Here is a 27,598-nt window from a genome sequence, read left to right on the forward strand (position 1 = left end):
AAGTAGCTACACATGGTGGTTACAGGTATTTCTTATCCTTGGTAGATGATTTTAGTCGATGTGTATGGGTTTACTTGTTAAAAACCAAAGATGAATGCATAGACAAGTTTAAAAGTTGGAAAAATCTAGTTGAAAATCAGACCAATTTCAAATTGAAAACTTTAAGGACTGATAATGGATTAGAATTCATTAATAATGAATTTGATGCTTTGTGTGATACATTTGGTATAGCTAGACACCAAACAGTTACGCACACACCACAACAAAATGGTGTCACTGCGCAAATGAATAGAACACTTTTAAACAAAGTAAGATGCATGTTGTTTAGTTCTGGTTTGAGCAAACCTTTTTGGGGTGAAGCTCTTCTTAAAACTTGTTATTTTGGCCAATAGGAGTCCAAATAGGTCCATTGATTCCAAAACACCTTATGAAAAATGGCATGGAAAACTACCTAATAATAAGCATTTGAGAATTTTTGGTTGAGCAGCTTATGCACACCAAAAAGGGGATAAATTAGAATCTAGATCAATAAAAGGCACTTTCTTAGGCTATCATTTGGGAGTAAAAGGTTAATAAATTTGTATTAATGAAAATGGAAAATACAAAACTATTATATATAGAGATATTATTTTTAATGAAGTTGAATATCCTCACTTGAAAAAGAAAGGTAGTGGTTCTTGTGATGCAGGAAACAAATACCAAGAACTAGCTGAGTTTGAAGTGATTTTAAGAAATCCTGAAGAAAAATCGAAAGTTGAAAATGCAACACGTGAATCTGAAGTTGGAACTACAGATCAAAAGGCAATGGTTGAAACTGAAATAGAAGGCACAAGTCAAGAGATGATACATGAAACTGAAACTGAAGGTATATATGACATTCAAGATCCCACAAGTGACTATCAACTAACAAGGGATAGGGAAAAGAGAACAATCAGACCTCCATCACATTTTGCAAAAGCTGATTGTATTGCATATGCACTAATAATGGCACAAAATATTGAAGAGAGTGAACTGCATTCTATGGCAGAAGAAATGGAGTCACTCAACAAAAATGAGACTTGGGTTTTAGTTCCAAAACCTGCAGATAAAAAGGTTATAGATTGCAGGTGGATATACAAGATTAAGGAAGGAATTACAAATGTTGAACCAAAGAAGTTTAAAGTCAGAGTTGTTGCTAAAGGTTTTAGCCAGAAAGAAGGTGTAACGCCCTTAACTCCAGGGACCATTACGGTGCGCATTATAAACAGTGCTAAACTCGCTAATCAAGTCATTTGGACATAACGTGTAACTAGGTATGATTAGCGGTTTAGGGATTAAAATTTTTGGTTAAGATATAACGTTTCATTAGAACGTTTACTGTATACATTAGGATCCCAAAAAATAAAATGTTAAGGTCTATTACAAGAAAATATTTACAACCAGCCGATCTAAGCAAAAAAACAGGGTTTAACCTTAGTTCCTCTTTCAACCCTCGGCCGTGGCGGTCGAGCAGCCGCATATGTACCCATCGTCACCTAAGCTCTCCAACTCAAGGATGGTTCAGCTTTTTTTTTTCCTTTACTTGCACCACATAGCACCCGTGAGCCAAAGCCTAGCAAGAAAACTCAATATGCTCATGAACAGTAATAACATGTCATCAAATCATAACGTGCATTCCTAGCAATAATAGCCTTCATCATACATGCAAGCAGATACAAATAAATAATTATGGGGTCCTGCATCTGAATAGATGACTAATGAGTCATTCTCTGAGGACCTGCTTCTTGAATAGATGACTAGTAAGTCAATCTCGGAGTGGGTGACTAATGAGTCACACCCTGCATAGGTGACTAATGAGTCACACTCTATATAGATGACTAATGAGTCTATCTCTGTCTAGGTGACTAATGAGTCACACTCTGTATAGAAGACTAATGAGTCTCACTCTGTGTAGATGACTAATGAGTCCATCTCTGTCTAGGTGACTAATGTGTCACACTCTAGAGGTCCCATACCCTCCTAGCCATGTAACATGTAGGTTACCTTAGATTTTCTGGCTCTGGCTCTAAATAACTAGCCTTTAGACTAGACAAGCGCTTTTAGTTTTCATTGAACTTGAGGTCGGTCCGGCATTAATGCTCATTTGAGTAATTCAATGCAGATGTCGATTAGATCTAATCTTTTATCAGCTTGCCTTAAACACGCTAAGACTGTTCTTGACTTATGAGTCAATACCAAGTGACCAGTGCTCAGTACCACTGCCGAACTTGACTAATGAGTCACAACTTCACAGTTAATACTGACACCATTGCCAATTCTGACTAATGAGTCAGTGCTACGCACAAGTAAGCATTACTATCAGGCATATATCATATGTCAAATATCCAAAAGTAGGGCATTCAGCATGCTTACTTAACAGTTGCTAGCATAATTATGATCATGCACAAACACAGAGACTCAAGCTCTGATCAATCTCATATTCAATATTCATGGCATGCCCTAATCACATGTTTCTCGTGCATCGCATGCTTCACATTTAAACATCCAACATGCATCAAGAATAACCATGCATGTCACACATGGGGTGCAGTTTTCTTACCTCTGGTCCAAGCACAGGTTACCAATAAACGAGCCACAAGCACGATCCCGATTCCAAGCCTCTAGTGATAACCTAGTCACAACCACAAATAGTGATCCAATGAGTTCAAGTTCTAAAACCAATCCCGGAACCAAGACCTAGCCTCCGGGACATCAATTCCCACTAAACCGGGTAGTAAGAATGATCACGAGGCCTAAGGTTTGAGTTCCCATGCTCAAAACATCACTTCGGCCATAAATGCCCTCAAGCGTCGCGGCCCCAACTCACTGAGCCGCAGCCCCCAGCCAAAACAGAGGTGCCAACATCAGGCATCAGCACCAAGCGCTGCGGCGCTACTATTCAAGGGCCGCGGCCCCCAGACCCCTTCAGCAACCTTCACCTGCTTCATCGAGCCTGGGCCACGGCGCCCAAGAACAGGGTCCCAGCCCAACCTCGAACCATCCATTTTTCCCCAATTTCTCCATTTGAAAACCTTCCAAAACCTATCCAAACATCTCTAAACTCAAAAATCAAAGTTCCCAAACATCCCCATGATCCAAAGCCAACAAAACCCAAGTCTCAAATCATCCAAAACCTCATTAAAACACAAAATCCAATTCAAGCTTAAAAACTTTAAAAACTTAGAATTTAAAACTTGAATTACCTCCGATTGAGTTGTTCCCAACTAAATCCTCTGACTAATAAGCTTCCAATCTTCCCTAGGATCCCTATGCCTCGATCCCCACCTGAATCTGAGTCCTAGAACTCAAGTTTCCTTCGAAAATGCGATCGAGAGACGAAAGTAGAACTTAGAGGGAGAGAGAACGTTCTTTTTATTTCTTAAAAGGTTACTTCAAGCTTAAGTAGCCTCAAACAAATCTTAACGCTCGAGGTCCCGAAAATGTCCTCGGGGGCAAAATAGTCAAAACCTCCAGAATTTCCCCCTGATCTTACTAACTCCCAATTTATCATTAAATATTTATTCCCATTACCCAATAACCCAGTAATGCTAATTACCCCTTGACTCACTCCGAGTCAAGAATAAATCCCGTTGTAACCTTCCCACTAGCTTACCTTCTAGGATCGTCTCATGCTGAGTAACCCTAGCATAACCAATAATAATAATGCACTACACACATATCACATATATGCCAAATATGCTCGAAATGGCCAAAATATGAAAATCGCACAATTAATCAGAAATGGGTTCACATGCATATCTAATACACCTAAATATGCATATTATCATTTAATCACATAATAAATCAAGTATAGCCCTCCCGGCCTCCTAATCAATGTCTTAACCTTATTAGGAAATTTGGGGCATTACAGAAGGTGTAGATTATACATAAATTTTTTCTCCCATGGTCAAGTATAAGACTATCAAACTTCTCATTTCATTGGTTGTTCAACTCAACATGGAGATGGAACAACTAAATGTAAAAACAACATTTTTTAATAGATATTTGGAAGAAGTAATTTACATGAAGCAACCCCTAGGATTCAAGGTGGAAAAGCAAGGACAAGAATTGGTATGCTTGTTAAGGAGGTCCATGTATGGACTTAAGCAATCCCTAAGGCAATTGAACAAAAGATTCAACTCCTTTGTCCAAGAGCTTGGTTTCATAAGATCAAACTATGACCCATGTTTATATTTCAGAGAGTTGGCATCTACAACAATGACTTTTCTTCTTCTATATGTTGATGACATACTCATAATGAGCAAGGATCAAGTTAAAATCAAATGGATCAAGGATAGATTTCACAAGGAATTCAAAATGAAGGATCTTGGAATTGCTAGAAGAATACTTTGGATTGAGATAATAAGAAAACATACAGAAGGAAAGCTAGTGTTATGTCAAGCTAATTATATCAAAAAAGTCTTGAAGAGATTCAATATGAGTGAAGCAAAAGCTATGTGGTACCGTTGGCTGGGCATTTTAATCTGACAGCAGAAAAATGTCCTAAAACCGAAGAAGAAGAAGAAGAAAAGCAAGAAATGGACAAGATCCCATATGATATGGTTGTTGGTTGCTTAATGTATGTTATGGTAAGCACCAGACCTGATCTTGCTCATTCTTTAAGTGTACTAAGTCGTTATATGTCCAATCCAGGACAAGAACACTGGTTGAGAGTAAAATGGCTAATGAGGTATTTGAAAGGGACCATTAACTATGGTCTCATATATAAGAGAAACAAGGAGATATTCAACTTACATGGTATGTAGACTCTGATTTTGCTTCTAATCAAGACTCAAGGAGATCACTTACATCATATGTATTTACTGTAAGTGAAAATTGTGTATGTTGGAAGTCGCAACTACAACAAATGATTGCCTTATCTACGACAGAAGCAGAATGTATGGCTACTGTAAAGTCTTTTAAAGAAATCATTTGGATACAAGGGTTACTGCAAGAATTGAAACTACTCAGAGAAGGGGTGGTATTTTCAGACAGCTAGTCATCCATTCATTTGTGTCGAAATCTAGTGTATAATGAGAAAAGTAAGCATATTGACATTCAGCTATATTGAATTAGAGAAAAGATTAAGCAGTGAGTTATTGATTTGGAAAATATCTCAACTGATGAGAATCCTGCAAATCTTGGAACAAAAGTCTTACCATTCAACAAGCTTAAAGTTCAGCAAGCTTAATTATTGCTTAAAGCTGCTGAATGTTGGTGAAAGTTGCTAGTTGCTAATGAGCTATACAAACTCGAGTACCTAAGTTGGGACATTGTCAAGTTTGAAGAATGAAGGTGGAAATTTGTGGAGTTAATTCTTCAAACCAACCATGTCATTTAAGTGACCCGTTGGAAAGTTTCCAAGTGTAGAAGTCAACCACCTCGTTGTCGAGTTGTTTTCACTCACTTTACAAAACTATAACTTTTGGGTATATATATATATATATATATATATTTGTCCAAGCTTTTTAGAGTTTCAGAGAGTTGTAAAGAGAATCAGATAGAGAGAGACTTGAGAGTTGAGTGCAAGGGTGTAATCTGGGTCTGTATTTCTTTGTAATTGTTCTTGATCATAATGGAAGGAGCTGGAGTTTGTGCTTAAACTGGATGTAGGCAAAGATTTCTTTATAAATTGTTCCGTGTTATTTTTCACAACACAAACAATTGTGGGTTGATGAATCGAATTTAATGTTGGAAATATTAAAATTAGTGGACATTAACTTGACTAATACAAGATCACAATATCTTAGATTTGTGACAATATAGGAATATATGCATTTGTGCGTGGTGTTCTTAAAATTAATTTGGCATGCTTAATGACTTTAAATAAAGTTTATGACAGACGAAAAATTTCTAATGGTAGACATCCGAACACATATTGTACATCTTCCAAACACATCATAAATCTCTCATTCCCCCAATTATCATGTATTGTATTCTAGCCAAGAACGGTATGGAAAGATTGGGTCTTGGCCACACTACAAGATACTTCAATTGTAGGAATATAAATTGTGTACGCCACACCATAAGACCAAAATGGAGTCAAGTCAAATTTAAATTCCTAGAATCAATCCTATCAAACAATTAAGGCCAATAAGTAAGGCTTTATTCCATATTCCACGACTTAATAAACTAGAGTGGGAATTTAGTTCTTTTCGTTTTTAATCCAATCATTATTAGCACACACAATGGAGAAATCTTTAATTCTGGCCACTAAATTCTTCAAGTGGCCACAAAAACAACCAAAAATAAAGTATAACCCAAAAACGAATACGGCAAAGCTCCACTCGTAGGAGCATCATTACTCCAAGTTGGTTTCCTAAAAAAAATTATGCTATACATAATATTTAAAATAAAAATAAACTATCCACAACTACAAATGCCCAACACAATACCTTTTGATTAATATACTATACTCTTCCCATAACATATGAAAACTACTATACTTTTAGTCTTTAAACGAAGGCACACGAGTCTGAAATAGAAAAAAAAAGGTAATTTGGACTCGCAGCCGTTTAAAGACAGACCAAAGGCATTGTAAAATTTAAGTCCCCATAAAAATCACGACATAGAAAAGATTAAACTCTATAACCACACATAACAATCCATGACGCACATCACTGACACTAGAGGTCCCATCATAGCACATGGAGCATGGTACCCCCCAGCGATGGTGGCTCGCCACATCTCTAATCACATTGGCTATGAATTGTTCTAATCACATTGGCTATGAATTGTACCACCAACAAAGATGGAGCCTTGTAAAATAAATATTACTCAAAATTACTCTTTTGCACAACAGCTTCAAACTAATTAACCACAACACCATTTCCAAAAAGAACTAATCGCCTATAGCAAAACTAAAAACGGTATCCCACTTTAGCCTAGCAAGGCTGAACTTGATCAAAGTTGAGTACTAAATTTTCTTAATAGCTCAGTTTGAAATCACAAAAAATCTAAATTGAACCCATTTTGAATCACGAATCATAATACCTCAACAGTCACAGAACAGAGCAAAATATATAACAGAAAGGACCTATTTTCTTTCTTATTTAAGATAGCTCATTTCAACAGGTAATAGAAGTCTCAGAACCACCAGACCCAGATAACATGGAGAGCAAGAAACGAAAAAAAGAGTAAAAAAAAAAAAGCAGTATCCATGTGGTCTCAGTAAGAGAACCCGTTACCACCATATAGCCATAGTCACATCCCATAAGCCTAAAACAAGATAGGGAGATAAAAAAGAAAGACCATTACTAAATTGAAATTAAACTATTTGCGGAAGAGACCGACCCACAATAGACTTTGTTTAGACCGCCACGGCCGAGAAATCTAAGAGAGCTGGCCACAGTCAGCGATCGTCACTGGCTTAGAGGTCCTACCACTGCTGGAGCCAACCTTCTCCACGTCCTTCACCACGTTCATACCCTCAACGACACGGCCAAAAACGACGTGCTTCCCATCGAGCCACTCAGTCTTGGATGTACAGATGAAGAACTGAGATCCGTTGGTGTTAGGGCCAGCATTAGCCATGGATAGAATGCCGGGACCGGTGTGCTTCTTGACGAAGTTCTCGTCGGCGAACTTGGAGCCGTAGATCGACTCACCTCCGGTACCGTTTCCGGCGGTGAAATCACCTCCCTGGCACATAAAATCAGGGATCACACGGTGGAAGGAGGATCCCTTGAAGTGCAAGGGCTTTCCACTCTTTCCGATCCCCTTCTCACCGGTACACAGAGCACGGAAGTTCTCAGCGGTGCGGGGAACGCAATCGGCGTAGAGCTCCATGACGATCCTTCCGGCTGGTGCGCCGCCGATCGCCATATCGAAAAACACCTTAGGGTTTGCCATTGAAAGAGAAGATTTTGCTATACTTCAAAAGATACTTTTTTCAGTGAAGATCTAAGAAGATCAGAGTTGCTAGGGTAATGGCCTAGGGTGCGTGGACGAAGACTTATATAGCGGTCACCGCTGCGAATATCTATGGGGGTTTGATTTTCAACCGTTTAAATCAGACACGTGGAGGGATCTTAGGCCGATTGGTTTAACCGTGGTTGGGTTTGGATTGTTTACTAGGGTTAGGTTTTAGGATCCGAGGGGTAAAGATGGGTATATGCTTTTGTCGCTGTTTGATTGGATAAGAGCTTTTTGGTTCAATTTGAGATAAAACTACGCCGTTTTATAAATAGTGATCGGGTTCTCATTGGGGCATTTGGGTAATAATTGCATAAGGATGCAGTCTTCTGTCACCAACATGTCGCTCTCTCTTTTTGGATATTTGATTGCTTAAAGTGGACTCCACTGGTCAGATCTAACGGCTACTTTGCTCAGAATATTTTTTTTTTTGAATAATTGCTCAGAATAAAAATTTAAGAAGAAAACTCTATAAAGATCTGGAATTTCGGATCACGGTTTTTTTTTTTACAAAATATCAAACATACTAAATATGAAAAATCTAATAAAAATATATCAAATGCCCATTTCATGGTACATAAGAACCGGACAATTCTTTCAAAAGGATTTTTTTTTAATTAATTATTTTAAAAAGAACTTGTATATATATATAAAGTTAATAATAGTATTGTTTTTTATTTTTGAAAATAGATGTTGGTGATTAACAATGTTAAAAATAGAACAAGATAATAAGATAATAAGAAAAAGAAAATTAGATATTAATAAATTAAAAAAGTTGACTGAGATATATGTACTCCCTACACTAAAAACAAAAGCTATTATCAGAAATTTATAAAATGGATGGAAATGATTAGAAGGGGATATCATAAAATGGATAGATTGAAGACGTCACAAACTTCAATTCTTACCTTTCTAGAGAACAAGAGAAATTTGCCAAACCATATATTATAACATAGGGTATTTCTTCATTATATATATATATTTTTTAAATATATCGAGTCCTTGTATTCTTCTTCTTTTTTTTCTATCTCTTTGTCCCTCTCACAAATCATAGCCTTATTATTTTTTTGACAAATGAACAAATACTCATTAATAAGAATAATAAAGTACAATGCTCATAATACAAGGTGGAAACTCTTTCTATCTGTAATGCATATTCAATCATAGCATTGAGTGGGAAACAAATTAGAAATGTTTAATTAAGTCCTACAAGATTGCCCTTGGTAAACTCTTTCTCCATAAAAATAAATAAAGTACTTATTCTATACTCAAAAACACTTGTATAGAAAAAAGTCTTTTTTTTCCACTTTCTTTCTCTTTCTAATGCTTACATCCACAAAGAATTGAGAACAGTATCCATACTATTTCCATCCACATCTTGAGCATAATTATGCAAAAATCATCAACTTATAAAACGTCAAGTGCAATCCTAACAAAGTTTTGTAAATGTAAAATTACAAAAGATAATTAATTATTTTGAAACTACTTTTTTAAATTTAATGATGAGATTTGGATTCTTAATGTTGATAGACCTTTAATTTAATTAATGGGGAGAGAGAGAGAGGGGACAACTGAAAAAGGCTTCACAATAATAATAAGCATGCCGCTGATTTTTTATAGTATAGGGTACCCCTAATTGGTATCCACTTATGACCTCTAATATCACAGAAAACATGAGGGCATCTAAAGAAGTAGGACCAACTACTACACCAATTATTTAAAAGAATTAATAAATGAAATTCAATTTTTTTTTTAAAAAAGACAATAATAATAAAGCATTTTTACTGACCGTTTGCAAACAGAAGTTGAAAACTTAAAATTAAATTTTACGACTCAACGTTAAACAATGGTTAATAGAAAAAGGGTTAATAATATGAGCTACACACAGCTCTCATTTAAGCCCAAAAAAGAAGAAAGACAAACAAAGATGGACCGACCAGTCAATGCAGTTAAATGGAACAAGCCTAATAGTCCCACCAGCCACACCACGGCTCCCATTAAAGATAAGCAACCATCGGGTCCCTCCCTCACTTCAATGGAAAATTTTAAGAAAATTAGAAGAAAAAGGAAGAGAGAGAGAGAGAATTTCGACCACAAAAATGGGCACAAGGGGCCAGTCAAACAATAGTTGCAGAATTGCAGCTTTGGTTGGACCTATCTTTTGTCCAAAGCAGGCTACCTATGTATTCTATACCCTTTGGAATCATAAAAAAGAATAGCTAATATGAAAAATACCTACATCATATCATAATTTTAAGAGAAATTATAGAAAATGACTTAAAATAGAGGTATCAAGAAGCTAATATCTCATTTTTAAAATTGTAGATAAATTATCATTTTACATTGTTGATTATCTAAATTGTCATTTTTTATCTAAATTGTCATTTTTTTATAATTTATTTATTTATTTAAGACTGTATGACTTTAAGATAGTTATATATGTATATTAATTTTGTTTAATTAGTTTTTATTTTAAAATTATATTGATTTTTTAAATTTTTTATAAATTATTAGTATATTATATTCTAATTAATGTATATATTTTTTGTGGTATAGTATATAATTTTTTTTTTTTTTGTGATATTTAGTTTCTATTTTATTATATACATAATGATAGTATATAATTTGTATCATGATATATATATTTTAATAGTAGTATATAACTTTGTTAGCATAATATATAGATTTTTGAATAATAATTTTGTAAGTTTTGATAGTATATTATTTTTCAACTGAGTAAATATATTTTGTGGTATAGTATATTATTCAACAACCCATAAAAATCAAACAAAAATCAAAATAACTTTAAAATAAAAACTAATATACATATACCATAATATTAAAATATTTAGAATAAAATAGTAATTTGTTAAAAGACATATTTGGTAATATATGATATTAATGAGATGATTAGTCTATTTTACTACAAAATTAAAAACATAGACATTTATTTACTTTCACACACTATCATTTTGCACCGTACCCCTAATTTTAAATATAAATTATTGTGTGGACCCAAATTCCTATACAATGATTTTTTTTTCTTTTGGGGTGATTTTTCCCACATATTAAGATTTAAAATTCCATAAAAAAATATTCCTATGTTCTTTTAAGCCTAAAGTATACAACAAGGCAATTCTCACATAAGCTCCACGGACTGTAACAATCCAGGATAAACAAATGATATTATCTGTTTCAAGGACTTAACTGAGGATTTCAGAAAAGCATGTCCTTCAGTTGCTGCAAAACAATGAACCAAGGAAAATGAGAAAGTTACCATTAAAAAAGGAATAAACTTGCTATTGGAATGAAGAGAATTTACCTCTTATCAACTTCTTCACTTCCTTGGAAAAATCTTCAACACGTCCTAGCACAGGTCTCATGCCACATATCTGTAGCACGCAAAGTTCCAAGTACAAGGCCATCTCCATTATCTGTAGTAATAAGCAACATGCATTCTGTATTTCTTTTTTAATCTGGTTCAATTTGTTGGCTTCGCATAGCTCGGCAACAATGCTGATTGCTTGATCCTGCATTGTGTAGAACAAGGGTGTAGAACTTTTCAAGTGTAAGTTTAAGGTTTCAAGTAAATCAATGACATATTCTTAAACATCATTATAAAAGGGGCATTATAACAATACATGTGTTAAGATATGAACACGTTACCTGTAAGCCATGTAAAATATCAGGCATTGGAAGCTCAGGAAAATGGGCAAGATCCACATAACCCACCTCCTCTGCCCTTCTAGCAGCACCCTCAACTTGCAGACATAGAAATTTCAAAAGAAGAAATGAAATTCTATAGATCTGTAGGGAAACAACATCAGAAAAGTACGTTTGAGAAACATGATTAGCACTTTCAGTAGGTTGACTTCTGATTATGAGAGATGTTGAAGTTGTAGAAACGGCTGAGAATTTTGGTCTTGAGACACAACCAAGAGGTGAAAGGGAAAACCATCCATTTTTGCTGTTTATAAATGATGGCTTATTGCAGTTATCAAACTCCTCTTTTAGGACAGGAGGACATAAGAGTGGGGCAGTGACATTGGAAGAGTCTCCTAGACGTTGAGATCCTCTGCTAATGAAGGCTAAAAGATGGATACTTTGTTCTCTCAACTGGGAATCCATTTCTTTGATGGCCTTAACCCAAGAATTCCAGTGTCTTGCAAGCACACACATTAGCATGATAGTGTGCTCAGTTTCCTTGAGAGCTGTTAGCGAAATTTCTGTTCTTTGAGTCCTAGGTCTTTTTTTGTCATGATCATCAGAAGGAAAGTCTGGTGCACTGAGATAATAAGAAATTATATACCCTTTCTCTGAAAACAAGTAGGGTATCACATTGTCTAAAATATCTCTACATGAAGGACTGCCTCCTAAGGACTGAACCATAGCTGTAATGACAGCCAAGGCAAGTCCCCAAATTTGTTGAGGCCTTTCCAACTTGTCAGATGAGACAGAGAAAGGTCTACCATCCATGTACTCTGTAAACAAAAATCTTAGGGATGAGAGAAAACCATGATTAACAAGCAACTCAGCACCTTCCCTAACACGAGCAAGGGTCAAAAAGAACTTCATAACAACAGGGACAGTAGAAAAGGAACCCTTGTCTTGAAGCTTCAGAATAACATAGTGCAGCTGGAGGTGACTCTGTATAACGGGGAGCCAAGAGTTGGGTGTCAAGAAATTTCTTAGTATCAAGTCAACAGTTGTCAGGGAGAGGGTCCAGTGGTCAGCAATGACTGTACAGTTGCAAAGAATGGGTAGTAATCCCAGACACACATTAGAAATATTAGCCACGTCCTCGACAGATTCCATGTCTATCATGCCACCAAAACGTGAACTGAGACAACAAAACTCCACTGTCGAGAGAAGCAACACAAGTAAAAGCTTTATTGTTATGTTAACCTCTGTGGTTGATGGCCTGAAGTCACACAGTACCCGAAGGCCAGAACCTGATGTTTTCAACAAATGTATGCAACCAGATAAGTTGAGGCTTTTACGTGCAGATCTCAAAAGATGGAGAAGCAGTTCTGATTGGGCTGAAAGAAAATGAAACGTGTCTTCAGAGCCACTACCCCTATATGGAGCTAATGATTCTACAGTGGCACGAAAGCACTTGCATATGTGATCCATACATGTTAAAACAAGCTCGTTAGAGATCCCTCCCAATGTGACATTTTTCTCCTGCAATAGCAGATAAAAGGTAAGGTATATGCTTAAAAAAATTAAATAATATGAATCAAATAATAAAACTGTATACAATATAAGACCTAAGCAAGCAATAATAGGTGAACATACTTCAAAATTCAAAATCCTGCTATCACACAGTGAATAGATACATATTACAGTAAACAAACATTAACATTTTCAGGTTAAAGGGGCCTCAATTTCACCCTAAAGACATCTCTGGTTCAGGTGCTTAATTACTGAGACAGCATGTTAAAAGTTTGGGAGATTTCAGTTACAAAAGCATTTAGAATGATACTATTATTTCTAGGGTAGATCCATCGAATCTCATATCTCATTTAAAGGGAGGTGTAATAGAATATGGAGCTCAAACAGGTACTAAACTCTAGACCTTGAGTTATTTGGGCACTAACAAGTAATTACAAAACAGTGATACATATTCGCAGTCAATTACGCTGACATAGTACTGTGTAGTGTTTACAAACGTACAGAAATTACTGTAGAATCCTCAACCCAATGCAAAGAAATATGAAAAGACTCGGATACTACAAACTCTGGCAGATTATGAATAGACTACACGTATTATTTTCACACCAGATAACCTAAATTTTTAACTTTCAAAATGCAACTAAAGAAAAGCAGCTGCAAACCCTAAACTTCACTTTAGACATGCAACAGAAGGCAATCAGAGTCTGATAACTCACATCTTTCTCGTAGATAGTTAAGACAGTTATTAAGGATTTCAATGCAGCAAGCTTTGAATTTCTAAGCAACACCATAGAGTTTGCCTCCATCATCTGAGATAGCATTCTTTTTGTGATCTCTTTAGATGTTTTCCACTTTAGATAGTCCCAAAGATCAGATCCCAAATCAGCCCGTACACGCTCAGGATCAAACGTGTACACATCTTTGCAAGTTACAAGAAAGTCATTGTCATACTTATGTTGGTAATTGTGCATAACTTTTGAATCAACCAGGTATTCAGAAAGTTCTTTAAATGGTCCAGTGCTTATTTTACGACCTTCAAGCTCTCCTTCTAGATGATAATAAAGATCACTTAGTATCAAATTATTTAGTTCCGTCCCTTCACTGATACAAGGAAATGATTAAGCATATAAGCATCTTATATATAAAAGCAAATCAAATGCACAAAAATAACGAAAATGTATATGCAAGCTAGACTCAACAAATTGCAAGACTGTGACAATGCTTAGAGAAATATACAGGGGTTAGAAGCAAGACAAGGTATGAAAACAGCTTTCACTGGCAATAAAATATATGAATTACATGTTAAAACAATTGCAGGGAGAAGAAAGACTACATGTCTTCTGGTAAAACAGATGAATACCATACCATACATAAAGTAGATCTGGGTCCACTCATTCTCTCTTATGGAACTGACCCAACTTGGGTCAAGTGGCACTGCTCCAACCACATCCAAGACCTTTGTAAGGGAGTTTTCACAAAATTACTTGTATAATTGCAACTATTAGAATCCTAGTAAATGAATGCACTGAACTTATCACCGACTCATTATAAAACACAGTTTGAACAGAGTCAAAAAGAGCAAGGACAGATTACCTATAACCGCTCTGTGAATATTGGGCTAACAATTCAGAGAAAGCAGGATGACTTCTAAGCTGCAAATGGAATTAAAAAAAAAGAGATATTATGCTACCTAAAATTTATGAAAAACTGAAAGAAAGTGAACAAGTTCCAGTTAAGATTTTAGTTAAAATGAGCCCTCAAAGAGCTTAATACTTCACAATTAATTTAGGACAGCATGCCTGAACTATTTATCTAAACTAACTATACCAATCTTAAAAGGGAAGCAGCAAACCTTTTTAGACATGGTGCTCATCTTCTGAAGTATTGATACAGACAAACTTCCAGTATCACCAGCAGCTAATTTCTCAATCAAATGCACCGTGACTAAACTGGCAGAAACCTGCATATATTTACAATATAAATTAACTTAAAATGCCAACAATCAGTAATCACATCAAAGAAGCCATCTAAAACTATATGATCTGCAAACATTTTGTTAGGCATCAGTTATTGAATAGAGCTATATAGGATTAGTGTGTTAACTTGTCAATTTACTTAAGTTCTATTGGTTGGCTAGTAGGTGTTATTGTTAGTCTATAAATAGTATAAGAGAATACTTGGAAGGGATATATAGAAGAATTTGGTTACTGTTTAAAGTTTAGAATTTCTACTCCTTTTGCTAGGTTTTCTCGAATTAACAGACTTTGTACAAGATTTGGTTCTTTTCAGTACAATTCGTTTATTCTTTTGTTCTCTCAAGTTTGGGAAGAACTTTAGTTTCTATCACATTTAGTACCGCAAGAGGCCTTCAATGTAGATATTTAGAAAATACCATCAACTAAAAAGCAAAAGAGATTAAAATCGTACCTCTGCATGATAAAATGATTTGTTATCATATTCATAAGTAGTAAGTGACTTGATCAGATTGACCAAAACAGAGCCCTGACACCACGTTGATAAAACATCTCTATGATCATATAGATTTGCAGCTTTTGGTTTATCAGTGCCTCCTGAATTTTCCACCCTTCCCTTTGACTCGGGTGCTGGTTTTTCTAGTGACTCCACCTGTGACAATTTCTTTTGCAGAAACATGTCATATGCCATTATTTCCATTATCGAAGATTGACACTGATATTTGTATGCCAGATTTAGAGCTTCCATCTCAGTCAGGCTATCAGGCAAAGAATCCAGAGAAGTTAGTGAAATGCATTTTGACAATTGCTTCCAGAACTTCTCAGAGCTTTTCAACCTAGCCAATATATTGATATATTGAGCCGCCCTTTGCCACAATGCCTTTAAAAAGTTGAGTACATTAAGCAGCACAAAGGGTTTGCTGGAATAAAGAAATTAACAGATCAAAATATGTAACAAATTAGTTTAAAGAGCAACCGGAAAAAAAAAAATTGAGGGATAAACCAGGCTAAGGATGTCTCTAGGAGAACTTACTTCTTGATATGACTGTCAGAATTTACAACATAACAAAGTACTGCATCTACAAGGCTGGAACTTTTAGACTCTACTGGCCCAGAGGAAACCTCAATTGCTGGCAGCTTCCCATCACCAGCATTACCTGGTTGGATGTCCATAAACTCTTTGGTGGCAAATACAGCAATAAAAAAAGCAGGCTGTATAGAACACAAAGTTCAATATAAACAGTTAATGAGAAATCCCAAAATGAAACAACGGAAAATTACCTAAGAGAGATTCACTTATTGACACCAGAAAACATATACAAATGTCAAAAAGTAGCACACCTGATAACGAGCAGCAGCAGTGAAAAGATTGACAGTAGCAACAAATAAGTCTTCATTTTCTTCAGATTGCTCTAGTAGAATAAAGCTTACAGAATCTTTCAAATCAGCAACCTAGACGGTGTATTAATTAAAACATATTAAATGAGAAACAATGGGTCAGTTGTTCAAATAAAAAAATTAATGATCAGGAAAGAAAATGCATTAACTCGAACACGCTAAACCTGTTTATCATCTAGACCAAAGCTGCTTGCAGAAAAATATGGTGGCAAGAAATCTGCTGTCATCAACAGCATTGACAGTACTTTAGTGGCGCCAATCTGTATGGCCTGCATGGATAAGTTAAAACTCCTTAGTAAAATGTAGTAAAGATTGCCAACAATATAGGAATAGCCAGTCTACATACAACCATTAAACCATAAAAGGGGTCCAAAGCATATAAAGGATACAGACAAGTTTGTCCCAGGCTGTGTGCTCAGCACAATTTCCCATTAATAATGATGGAAACCTTGCACTTAATGCCATAGTCAATCTATAATTAGATCCATTTTACATAAATAGACTTTCGCGTTTTAGCATGAGGATACACCAATTGAAGTCAAGCATGACGACACAAATGCAAGTAAAACTATGCCGTATCCATCCCGTCAATATCAAACAAGGTTTATGATCACAAAATATCTTCTGAAAAATAAACTACTTTCCTCAGTTTTGTGTACTTTCTGTGTAGTGACTAAACATCAGCAACCCTCAGCAGAGGAGACAAAAGAATATACTACTATAAGATCTTTACCCAAATAGACAACACACACACACATTGTAAGTCTTCCTCCATCAACAGCAAATTGCTAGAGATTTTTACTGAATCAATGAAGTTTACTTGTGATATGAAACTATGAGTTTCATTCGTATTAAAAGCCATGATTGATACCAACAAAATAGATACACACTAAAGATATGCCAAGGTCCAATATAAATGTTTTCTGTGGAAGAAAACACTTCATCGAGTCTCTTTGGGTTTCCTCAACCAAAGAATTTAGGGACTGCCCTTCTTTTTGTATCTACCATTACTGGATAGTGTGCTTCAATATATATTGCCTTCCTGTAGCTAGGCGAAGGAAGCCTAGTTCTATTTTCTTCCTCTTAAATAAATAATCTTAGCTTATTTATTAATAAATACATATACACATATACAATTTACATGCACAATCCACAAAATGTTGGTGATGAACGAATGTGTGAGTCTAAACTGAGAAAATCAGAAGACCAAAAAGGAAAAAGAACACCAACAAAGTAGAAGAATCTTTAAGTGCTGCTGTTGAATGCATAACAGGCAGAGAAGTTCCCTTCAAATAAGAGGAAACAGCATAATATGAAAAAGGATTCCAGTTCAAGCATTGAGAGAATCCTTACAGGATTGCGAAAATAAGATACCAAGGAGACAACAGCAGCAACTACAGATATTGGTTTTGTTGCAGATGACAAAACTGATTGAAGAAAGATGGGGAGGCTGGAAGATGTATCCTGAAAATTTTAAATAACAGAACATCATCTCTTGTAATTAAAAAGTACTAATCACAGAATCAACAAAAATCATAAAGAGAGAATTCTATTAACAAAGGTATATTTTGCAGCTTTAAACAAACAAAATTTTCGAATTCTGGCCCAAAAAATAGTTAGTCAAAAGATCAGAATATAATTACTCTTCTTTGCAGCAAAGAAGGTTAATAATTTGCAATCTCAAAAGGAGTATAGCTCTCAAAGTTAGCATGTAGTTTGCTTCCAGAAGGCCTGAGGTTCAAGTCCCCGCACGAGCACTTCTCATAGCAACTGTTATAGTTTCCCACACCCTAAATATTGTAAAGTTAGGGGGAACCCCAGTTTCGAACTTGGGCTCACTAAGCAGGTCTATGGGATTTCTGGGTATAAAATATTTTTGCTATGAGAACAATGTTCAGATTTAACTACATCTAATAACCATAGCACCAAGAATTGCTAACATCTATGTTACTAATTCCAACTTGGGCCAAGAATAAAAAAGTAGCCATCTGTTTAATGGACAATGTACCTTAGGAAATTTGGCAAGCACATTGTATAGAATATCCAAAACAGATGATATAGCAAGTGATAAACCTTCAATTTCCGTGACATCAAAGAGACGGCTAACGTGAAGTTTCTGCAAGATAAATGGAAAAAAACAAGACAAAAGAAGAAAAAGATTATAGGAAGAAAAATGCTCAAATCAGTGAAGAAACAAAATTAAATAGCAAATTCTGACCAAACAGAATCAGAGCATTCAGACCTCCAATGCTTGTGAAGTCGTGCAAACAATCCGAAAAAGAGCACTATGGATTGAAGAATCAGAAAGTAACATGTCCCAGATGACCCCAACCAGCTTTCCAGCATATGATGTCAACGCGATACCTTTTTTAATCAGTTCAAGCACCTAAAATAGATTTTTAAAAAAAGAAAGAAAATCAGATTGGCCTGTCAAGAACAACCAGTCTTTAAAATATTGACCTCTGATGTGTAGAACTATATTAAACTTGGCAAATTAAATAAGACTACTATAGATTATAAAGGATAAATAAAAATGAATTTATTATCTTCAATATGTAACATTTTTTTTAAGCAAGTTAAATAATCTAACTACATTATGTTTTCTATACTATGACGGAGAAAGATAAGAAAGAACAAGGGATGGAAATAGAGAACCAACTCAAATTCCATAGTAAAACTAAAGGTGTACCTTCAATGTTATTCTCCAGCGAGTATGCTTGGCCTTGTATTTCCAATATTCATGGTTTACAAGAACATACTGTAGAGAAAAGACAATTAATGCAAGAACAGTATCATTCTCAAATCCCGTTTCCATCAGCTGCATTGTGAAATCCAGCACTGCAACATTTTAAATCGCATATCACAGCATGTATTACTTTGGAGTCTATACAATATAAAGCACCATTGAGCTGATCACATGAAATTATTAATTGCATGCTCTTAAACATACCTGCTGTAGTTAAGAAACAGTTATTCTCGTTCTGCTCACAGTCAATTAATAGCATTGTTGCCAATTTTCCAGAAAGCAACCATGATCCGCTAAAAAAATAAGGCCATATACTTAGACCACAATCTCCATTTTACAGTATAGAATTCACATACGCCAAGACAAAGAAAACACAATGAACATAAGATGCATCATCACCCACTCACAAGGGGCAAAAAATGTGAGAATCTGGGCCCAGATGGAAAAATCTATGAAAATAGAAAAGAAACAATACACAATCGGGAAGGAAATGCAGAACCAATGAAGAAATTAAAATTAAGCAATAGGGCCCTTGCAGGGTAGTGCACTAAACAAATAACATTAAATAACTTTAAAGTTGAACTACCTCAAGTAAAATTAACAAAATAAGTACAAATTTCAGATGGCATAAAGTGAAGAATAAAATAAATATCAATAAACAAAGGACAGTTGAAAAAGAAAAAAAAAAGCATAATGATAGAGGTCATTACACAATTATACAATTTTTTATTTTACTTTTCAAGTCAGCATACAAATTGATGGCACACGCATCCAGTTCAGAGAAGAATACAAAATCAAAACCATCAAACTAAAGGCCTTACCTCAAGGAACCATTAGAGCCAGTATCAAGAATATTTGTATTTAAAGCCACATCAAATAAATTTGCCTTAACAGCTGCTGCAGAAACGTATGAAGGGCAACTGACCAAAAAAAAAACAATGTAAAAGTCATCATAATCAGAAGCAAGGTTTCGGGCAAGCAAACAATTTAAGTATATGCCAAGAGGCCTACAAAACATTTTAACACCGTGAAGTTCTGGGGTTTGTAGCATTCAAGCACTTAAATGCCTTAATGAAACAATTGCATCAGTAAATCTTCTCATAAGAAACGTGCTGGTGGATTTAGTCAAAAGCAAATGACATAACTATGATGCTCTTGGTGACCTTAACTACTAGCCTTCCACAGAGAACATTATGTTTTAATTTTCCATACAGCTTCATAGGTAAAACAGCAAACTTATGGCGTTGATTTTAAAATGACTGACTAAAATTCACCCCAAACTTCATGCATGAAAGAGCCATATATAAGTTTATACCCAAAAGTAGAAAAAAAAATGCAATATGGATTAGCTTACCATTTCAACATCTTTGCCAAGATGTTAACACCCATGGCCATTATAGCAGCACTATTAGGATTAGGAGATAATTTTCTGACCAAAGTGCAGATGATCTCAACAACCCTGGGCAAAAGATAAGAGACAAGAGCATTAACATAGCAAGAAACAAACATAACACAGTACACAGGAAAAGAACAGTATTTACCACACTCGACTCTCCAATTGCCCACTCACAGCAGTTTCTTGAGCATGAAATGAGCTGCCAATGCCCATTAAAGCAAAACACACAGCCTAGAGCATAAAGAAAAAAAAAATCAATAGAAAGAACAAGGTAAACCAAAAAATTTATAGAAAAATCAAACAAGCCTATCAAGAAAAGAAACTCTTGGCAAATTTTTAAATAATCAAAACACAACAAATTGAAGATTCCCATTTGTGCCAATTCCAAAGTGCAAAAAATAGTTAACAGACCTTAAAGCCAATGTACAGTAAAACATATTTCAACAGAAAAATGCATGAATAGCCAAGCAGTAAAATAGTCACATGTCACTAGTTTTAACATCTATCTAGGAGGGCACAAATAAAGTAAGAAAGACTGGATTTTATTACCTCATTAAAAGATATCATCTGATTAAGAAGATCAAGAGTAAGTAGAACTTCCTCGCTGCCATCCATATAAAGCCCCTGGGCTAGACGCAGCAGTAGCACAAGCACCCCAGAATGTGTATACTAGACCAAAGATGCATCCATTAGCACAAAATGAGTAGCATTACAAGTTCAGGATAAATATTCATTAGGTTAGAATGTGTGGAAGTTCCTGATCCCTAAAAAGTAGTTTGCTAACATCAAGAGCCATGGCACTCAAAATTATCTAAGCTAAATCTTATCCTGGGGTGTACCCTACAGAAGAACAAGACACAATAAATCCACCAACAACACCATAATTAGTCCATTTATTGAATATTGATTCAATTTCCTTTTGAAAAGGGTTTTGAGTAGATCTGCATCAACCACGACCTACCAACTTCCAAAGTCAGAATGCAACTCTTATTAGAAATGTATACGATATGAACACAAACAAGGGAAGGAAAAGATTTCTGCCGTACCAAATTTAATACATTCTACCATACCAAATTCAATACACATTCAGTAGAAAACACAAAACAACCTATCTTCTCATTATAAAAATCAGCTTACAATGCTAGAAGGAAGAGATATAAAAACAATGCAAAGAATGCAATCGAACCATTTACCTCCCATCGTACAAGAGCAGTATTTGAACCAATTAATTTCATAATATGTCCGTGAGTGCTACTAGGGATCAGCAGACCTTCAATACCAGGGACATGCAAGGGGACACGTGTTTCAACAATTTGGGATGTGGCATCCACCAAGGAATCATCAGTAATCTCAAACAAGGATGAAATGCCCACTGACTTATCAAGAAAGTTATACCTGTTCACATGAAGGACACAATATTTGCAAGGATTACATAATAATTGAATAAGAAGACAACATCTTTATGAGAATTATGTAAAGGAACAAGAACTATAAATGTTATTTCAAATGTATCAAAAAACATTACGACAGGAAAACCAATTGACGATCCGATCTTCAAACAAACGCTTGAAAAACACGAGTTAATTTATACAATTAAAAAATCTTTAACATACTGTATAATATTGCATTAATTTTTTTATATTTTTTTTAAAGAAACGAAATTTTGTATTACTTGTTAAAATAAAATACAAAGTAAAAGAAAAATGTTAACATCAGTTGGATATGAAATAGAAATATTATGAAATCAAAACCAAAGAGATCGCTAGAAAAAGCTAATAAAGAAACTTACACACATTCTGCTGGCCAAGTTCCTTCAGATAGGGATGATAAGAGGCGAATAAGTTCCACAGTCCTGAAGGGAAATTCACCTTCCAGGCTACAAAGAAGACACCGAATAGGACCATCAACAAAACTTTCTCTGTCCCAAAACTGACTGCAAAGTGATTCCTGAAAAATTTAAAGCAATAAATCCAATCAAAAAACTACGAAGGAAAAGAAAAATGTCAACTTTAATAGAACCACCAATGAAAAATCAACAAAATAATCAATAAATGACCCTGAAAGACAATCATTATGCAGCCAAACCTCTCCCCGATAAACTTTGCAAAGAATATCCAATATCAAATTAAGGGTACTGTCTTCCAGCTGCAACATAGACAGAACAGAAAATATTAATATAAATAAAATAAACAACTTGAGGTCATTCAAGATACTTAATCTAATTACCTGAATATTGATCTCATAAGATGCAATAAATGCAGAAATAAAAGTTCTCAATACACTTCGATAACCAGCAACAGGACCCTAAGGAAACAAACAAATTGAAAAAAGATCACGGACTTGAAACTAATATTAAACTAATAAAGTGAGGGAAAAAAAAAAGAATTCGCATATTAGGTAACTAACATCGTTCAACTTGTTACATAGGAACCTAGATACAATAAAATAACTTACATCTGACTCATTTAATAAGTCACTCTCGAGGATCTCAAGAAAAAATCTCAAAGATGCAGCTTCAAAAGCTTGACGAACATAGCTAATATGATCAATCTCCTGCATATACGGCGTTAATTAAATACTGAAGTATAGTGCAGGGGGGAAAAGAAAAAGCCAAACTGAAATGCATACCATTAGAACATTGTTCTCTTCTTTTCCCGGAAGTGATGAAATCAGGCAAAGAAACACTGCCCATGTTAGAATTAGTGGGCCTGCTTCCTTAGTTTCAAAAGCATTAAAACTTGACACTATTGCATCCATCTCTTGGACATCAATTAAGGAAAAATGAGAAGAAACCTGCCTGAAGAATAGTGCAAGTGCTTTACATTAACGAAAGAAAAGGTAAAAAGAAAAGATATTCAGTGTTACTTTTATCACTTCATATAGTCATAGAAGTGTCCATTAAATTGAAAGTTAAATTTCTACTTTATTTCTACAAGTTAAATCCAGATAAAACTGTACTATCACAAAACATTGAAAGTGAAACTAATGATCAGCACAACACCTGAAAGGCGTTTCATCATGGACCATCTGTAAAAGATTTTCTAAGTCCAGGGTTTCTATTAGGACAAGTAACAGTTGGATTTTTGCTTGATAAGAAGACCGTATTGCTTCAGTTGAAACTTCCAGCTTTCTCAAGTTATATGACCCTGACAAAATTCCCTGGAATAAGAAAGTTTGGAGCAAGGATTAAGAATAGAAAAAATTTAGGAAGCACTTCCAAAAGAAGGATAACAAAGTACCTTGAAAAGCAAGCACAATGTTTTCCACCTCTCACCATTGCAAATACAAAATGACTCGTAATAAGCAAGGAAAAGAATGTCCAAAACCAAATAGTCTTCAATCAGTGTCTCCTCAGCCCACAAGGTAAAGAGGTCAACATCCTATGAAAATTTCCACAGGAAACTAACTGTCAAACACCATAACTAAGATAACAAAAAAAAATGGTATTAGCAGGTAATTATATATGTTTCAGACCCCTGGCTGCGACAACCAGTGGCACCATTTGAAATGAAAGTCAATCTGGAACAGGATAATGAACTATCACTTCAGTAATCTAAATATAAATCTCATTATTTCTTCAAATCTCACAAAAGTGTAGCCTTCTACCATAGTTGGTTTAAAAAACTTTCATAACCTCTGTTTTGAAACCTATTTTGTTTTGAGGAGTGAAGAAAGGTTATAAAACTTGTTGGGTTTCGAAACCCACTAATGCTTAGTTTTAAATGGAGGAACCTTTTTTGCTGTTTTATCACTTACCTTGGGCTTTAAAAAATGGTAATGTTTTTCTATATTTGTGTGGGCCATGCTAAGCACGAAACAGTAAAAATTAAGACAACTAAAAACAACTAGTAAGACATTAAAATAAAAACAAAACACAGAATTGTAAACTTTGATATTATGTCTAGTTTTATCCTAGGCTACTAAATTTTAAGCTTTTTGCTTTCTGATTATGTTACTTTTGTAAAGTATGGTTATGTTTTAAATCTTATGCATCATAGATTATTAATTTTTTGGTTTTTAATGGTATTTGAAACTTACCCCTCAATATGATTCAAAAACTATGTTTCGATTTGTGAAGGAAATCGCATCAGATCTCAATATAGATTTTTTATACCTTCATAGTACCACTCATAAGCAATAGATACACAATTTCTCAATATTTTTTCCTTTCATCCAAGATTTTAGAACCTGGATTTAAATTGGATCCTAATGAGACATAATACACTGGCCATCAACCAAAGCAATTGAGGAAAACATCATTACCACCTACACTTCTTTTATTTAAATGAAATTACTTCGTATTAGCAAATGCTCTCTCTAAAATTACTACTTATGAAAACAACATATTGTAGTGTTAGACGAGGAACATTTTTTTTATGAAAATAAATAAATAAGCAAAATGTTGCAAGAAATGGCATCCTGGAAGGTAGAACTAAAGTACATCTAATAAATTATGACAGAACTTTACTAAAGTTTCACTGGCCTAAGTTTACCAAGGACATTTGAGAATATAAATAACATAGTATCATTTTCAAAACAACCGACACTAATGCTACAAAGAAAAGTTCTTCAACAGTCAGGAATAAGGTGCATCCACAAAACACAGATATAAGTTTGAAAAAGTAACACCTAAAGCTTATGTTACAAGGCTTCATTATGTATCATTTTAATCATCATATTGCAAAACAATATAAGGAATGTAGGAAATACATCTTTTCATAGTTATTAGTAAATATACCATTTGGTCAGGGTGACTAGAAGATAGAAGCTCTTGGAGAACAGACAATAGTTTTCCTTCTAAACCATCAGAAATGAGGTTTAGTGCCTCCTTCCATATATCGGCATCTTTCGGAGAGCCATTTCCTAGAGATACTGCATCAATAGTAGCAGTATAAAAAGAAAAATAATGAGTTTTAGAAAGTGGGATTTAAAGTTCAGCTGTAGATATCTAGCACTAGCTGAGGACGCCCAATAAAGGAAATTAAGTCTCTAAGGATAACAACTGAGAACTAAATAAGTAAATCACTCATCATTCATAATAAACTTACAAGCATGCATGAGAATCCTCCTCGTACATTTCAGCAGGCACTGTCGTTCAATGTAGTATTGAAGCAATACCTAAAACAAAATAGACAGAAAAGTAATACAATTTCAAGAGCATGGAGGAAAAATCTAACATTCACAGAGAAAAGCTTCCTTTGAAGATAAGTGTTGAAACCCCATTCCTCTAGATAGAATTTGAAAATGAATTTGATAACATGGAAAGAAAAAGATAATAATAATAATAATAACAATAATAACAACAATAAGCAACTAACCACGTGAGGAAAGTCTTGAACTATAGAGTCAAGAACAACATTGTACTTCTCCAAAGATCTTTCAACGAGGATATATGACTGAACCTCATCTAAACACTGTAACAAGCAAGATCTAATTAATCAGATGGTACAAAATAAAGAATATGATCTTAATAACAACTTCTTTGTATAATTCAAAACTTATATTTTAGGAGAGTCAACATAAACCCAGAAATACACTTATTTAGAGTGTGCTAGGCGGGAGGAAGAAGTGGAAGAAAGGAAAGGAAAGGAAAGGGATGGGATGGGGGTTATTGGATGGATTTGGGTAGGGTGGTTGTTATGGAAAGATTTACAAGGGAAGCGATTGGGCAATAAATTTCAAATCTTCAATTTTAACCAATTTTCAATCCCTCAAATTTAGAATGATCACACAAATAAAATATCTTACAACCTTCCATTTCTCCCTCCTATCAAACAAAGAAAATGATTTTAACTTTCTCTCCTCTCCAAGTAATTCACTCTTATTTCCCGTTCTGCTACCAGTCACAGACGAGACTGTATTAAAAAATCTATTAGCAACACATAATACATTGCTAACACCCAGTTCCATAATTCATATAAGCTACAATTTGCCTTGATAATCACTCTTGGTCTCGGTTCAAGTGGCGTCAACAAACAGTGTTGGCAAGTGGCAACAACAAAGACAACTAGAAGAAGCGATTAAAAATGCAAGGTAGTACTTACCAACAAGGGACTAATTTGCAAAGCCTTATCTTTCAATTCAGGCTGAATTTTCAACTGGTGAGACCCAATTTTCAGTTGCTGAGAATTCAAAGCCTCCCTGGACTTATCATTTGGAGGTTTGAAGCAAGAAACGGTGTCGACAAACCAAGAGTGATTGTCCTTCAACTTCTTCATCTAAACGAAAGCACCAACCAACCAAGTTGACCACAGAATGAACTCAAAAGAGATGGAAAAGAAGAAAGATAAAGAAAGAAGAGAGTTACCAGAGAGGGTGGAAGGTCGGAGGAGAGAGAGGCGTGCTCAATGTCGGTGAGGAGGAGAGAGAAGGGGTCCCACCAAAGAGAGGGGTCGACGGACTTAGGGTTCGCCATGGATGGATTTTGAAAAGCTTTGGAAAGGTAAAACCCTCTCTAGTCTCAGCTCTGCTCACTTGGACAAGGGTTTTTTTATTTCAATGGGTTTCGCGCTTCCGCGCCTCTAGTACTACTAGTAGTACTACGCTACTTAAGAAGAAGAAAAAAAAACGAACATTTTTAGATATCTTGTCGTTTTTCTCTAACCATGTCGTGTTGATAAAATTTTCGTTAATTGGAAATGTCGTCGGTTTGATGAAATTGTCATTTTTAGAGCTGTTGTCGTTTTTTTTATAAATTGTCGCTTTAAATAAATGTTGCCGTTTTAAGAAAAATCGTCGTTTCTTAGGGAAGTTGTCGTTGGTTTATTTGTTCCCAAAGTTGTCGTTATTTAAGAACTTTATCATTTCTCTCATTTGTCAATATTTATTTATTAAAGAGATATTTACGGCATAAGTAAATAATGTTTAAAGTTTATAATCCGCATAGACTTATTTTTTTATAAGAAAAGTACCTAAAGTCTCTAAAAGTATAATTCCGTCTAGTTCCATCAGTTAGATCTATTAAGATCATGACTAACA

At 35.0% G+C, this 27,598-nt stretch overlaps 2 protein-coding genes across 3 annotated transcripts; both read right to left on the minus strand.

Annotated features, from left to right (window-relative positions):
• Window positions 1-7,041: 7,041 nt before the first annotated feature.
• On the minus strand, window positions 7,042-7,965 carry LOC133788680 (peptidyl-prolyl cis-trans isomerase). The gene has a single exon (XM_062226232.1). The coding sequence runs from the start codon at window positions 7,867-7,869 to the stop codon at window positions 7,351-7,353; it is 519 nt and encodes a 172-aa protein (XP_062082216.1). The 5' UTR covers window positions 7,870-7,965; the 3' UTR covers window positions 7,042-7,350.
• Window positions 7,966-10,863: 2,898 nt separating this feature from the next.
• LOC133788686 (uncharacterized) lies at window positions 10,864-27,124 on the minus strand. 2 transcript variants are annotated; one of them, XM_062226244.1, is made up of 32 exons: window positions 26,928-27,124; window positions 26,665-26,838; window positions 25,939-26,034; window positions 25,669-25,738; window positions 25,359-25,492; window positions 23,860-24,000; window positions 23,622-23,779; window positions 23,249-23,417; window positions 23,075-23,173; window positions 22,847-22,924; window positions 22,706-22,765; window positions 22,410-22,567; window positions 21,814-22,015; window positions 21,170-21,289; window positions 20,766-20,851; window positions 20,579-20,683; window positions 20,046-20,144; window positions 19,429-19,517; window positions 19,168-19,316; window positions 18,721-18,864; window positions 18,487-18,594; window positions 17,832-17,942; window positions 16,643-16,747; window positions 16,422-16,532; window positions 16,114-16,292; window positions 15,535-16,000; window positions 14,960-15,067; window positions 14,701-14,759; window positions 13,824-14,208; window positions 11,599-13,116; window positions 11,255-11,462; window positions 10,864-11,172 (listed from the first exon to the last, which is right to left on the minus strand). In XM_062226244.1, the coding sequence occupies exons 1-32, from the start codon at window positions 27,033-27,035 to the stop codon at window positions 11,072-11,074; spliced, it is 5,898 nt and encodes a 1,965-aa protein (XP_062082228.1). In that variant the 5' UTR covers window positions 27,036-27,124; the 3' UTR covers window positions 10,864-11,071. The 2 variants fall into 2 exon arrangements, with proteins under 2 accessions (XP_062082228.1, XP_062082237.1); XM_062226253.1 differs by lacking the exons at window positions 22,706-22,765; window positions 22,847-22,924.
• Window positions 27,125-27,598: the final 474 nt, after the last annotated feature.

The sequence above is a fragment of the Humulus lupulus genome, chromosome 1 (genome assembly GCF_963169125.1).
Source record: "Humulus lupulus chromosome 1, drHumLupu1.1, whole genome shotgun sequence".
NCBI lineage: Eukaryota > Viridiplantae > Streptophyta > Magnoliopsida > Rosales > Cannabaceae > Humulus > Humulus lupulus.

What these genes read in the sequence shown, in the direction of transcription:
- LOC133788680 (XM_062226232.1), bottom strand. Translation starts at nt 7,869, where the DNA reads ATGGCAAACCCTAAGGTGTTTTTCGATATGGCGATCGGCGGCGCACCA.
- LOC133788686 (XM_062226244.1), bottom strand. Translation starts at nt 27,035, where the DNA reads ATGGCGAACCCTAAGTCCGTCGACCCCTCTCTTTGGTGGGACCCCTTC. An exon ending in CTGCTCTTGTACGATGGGAG is followed by an intron (nt 21,290 to 21,813) that starts GTAAATGGTTCG and finishes TCTTTGGTCTAG; the next exon opens with TATACACATTCTGGGGTGCT. An exon ending in CAATTGGAGAGTCGAGTGTG is followed by an intron (nt 20,684 to 20,765) that starts GTAAATACTGTT and finishes TCTTTTGCCCAG; the next exon opens with GGTTGTTGAGATCATCTGCA.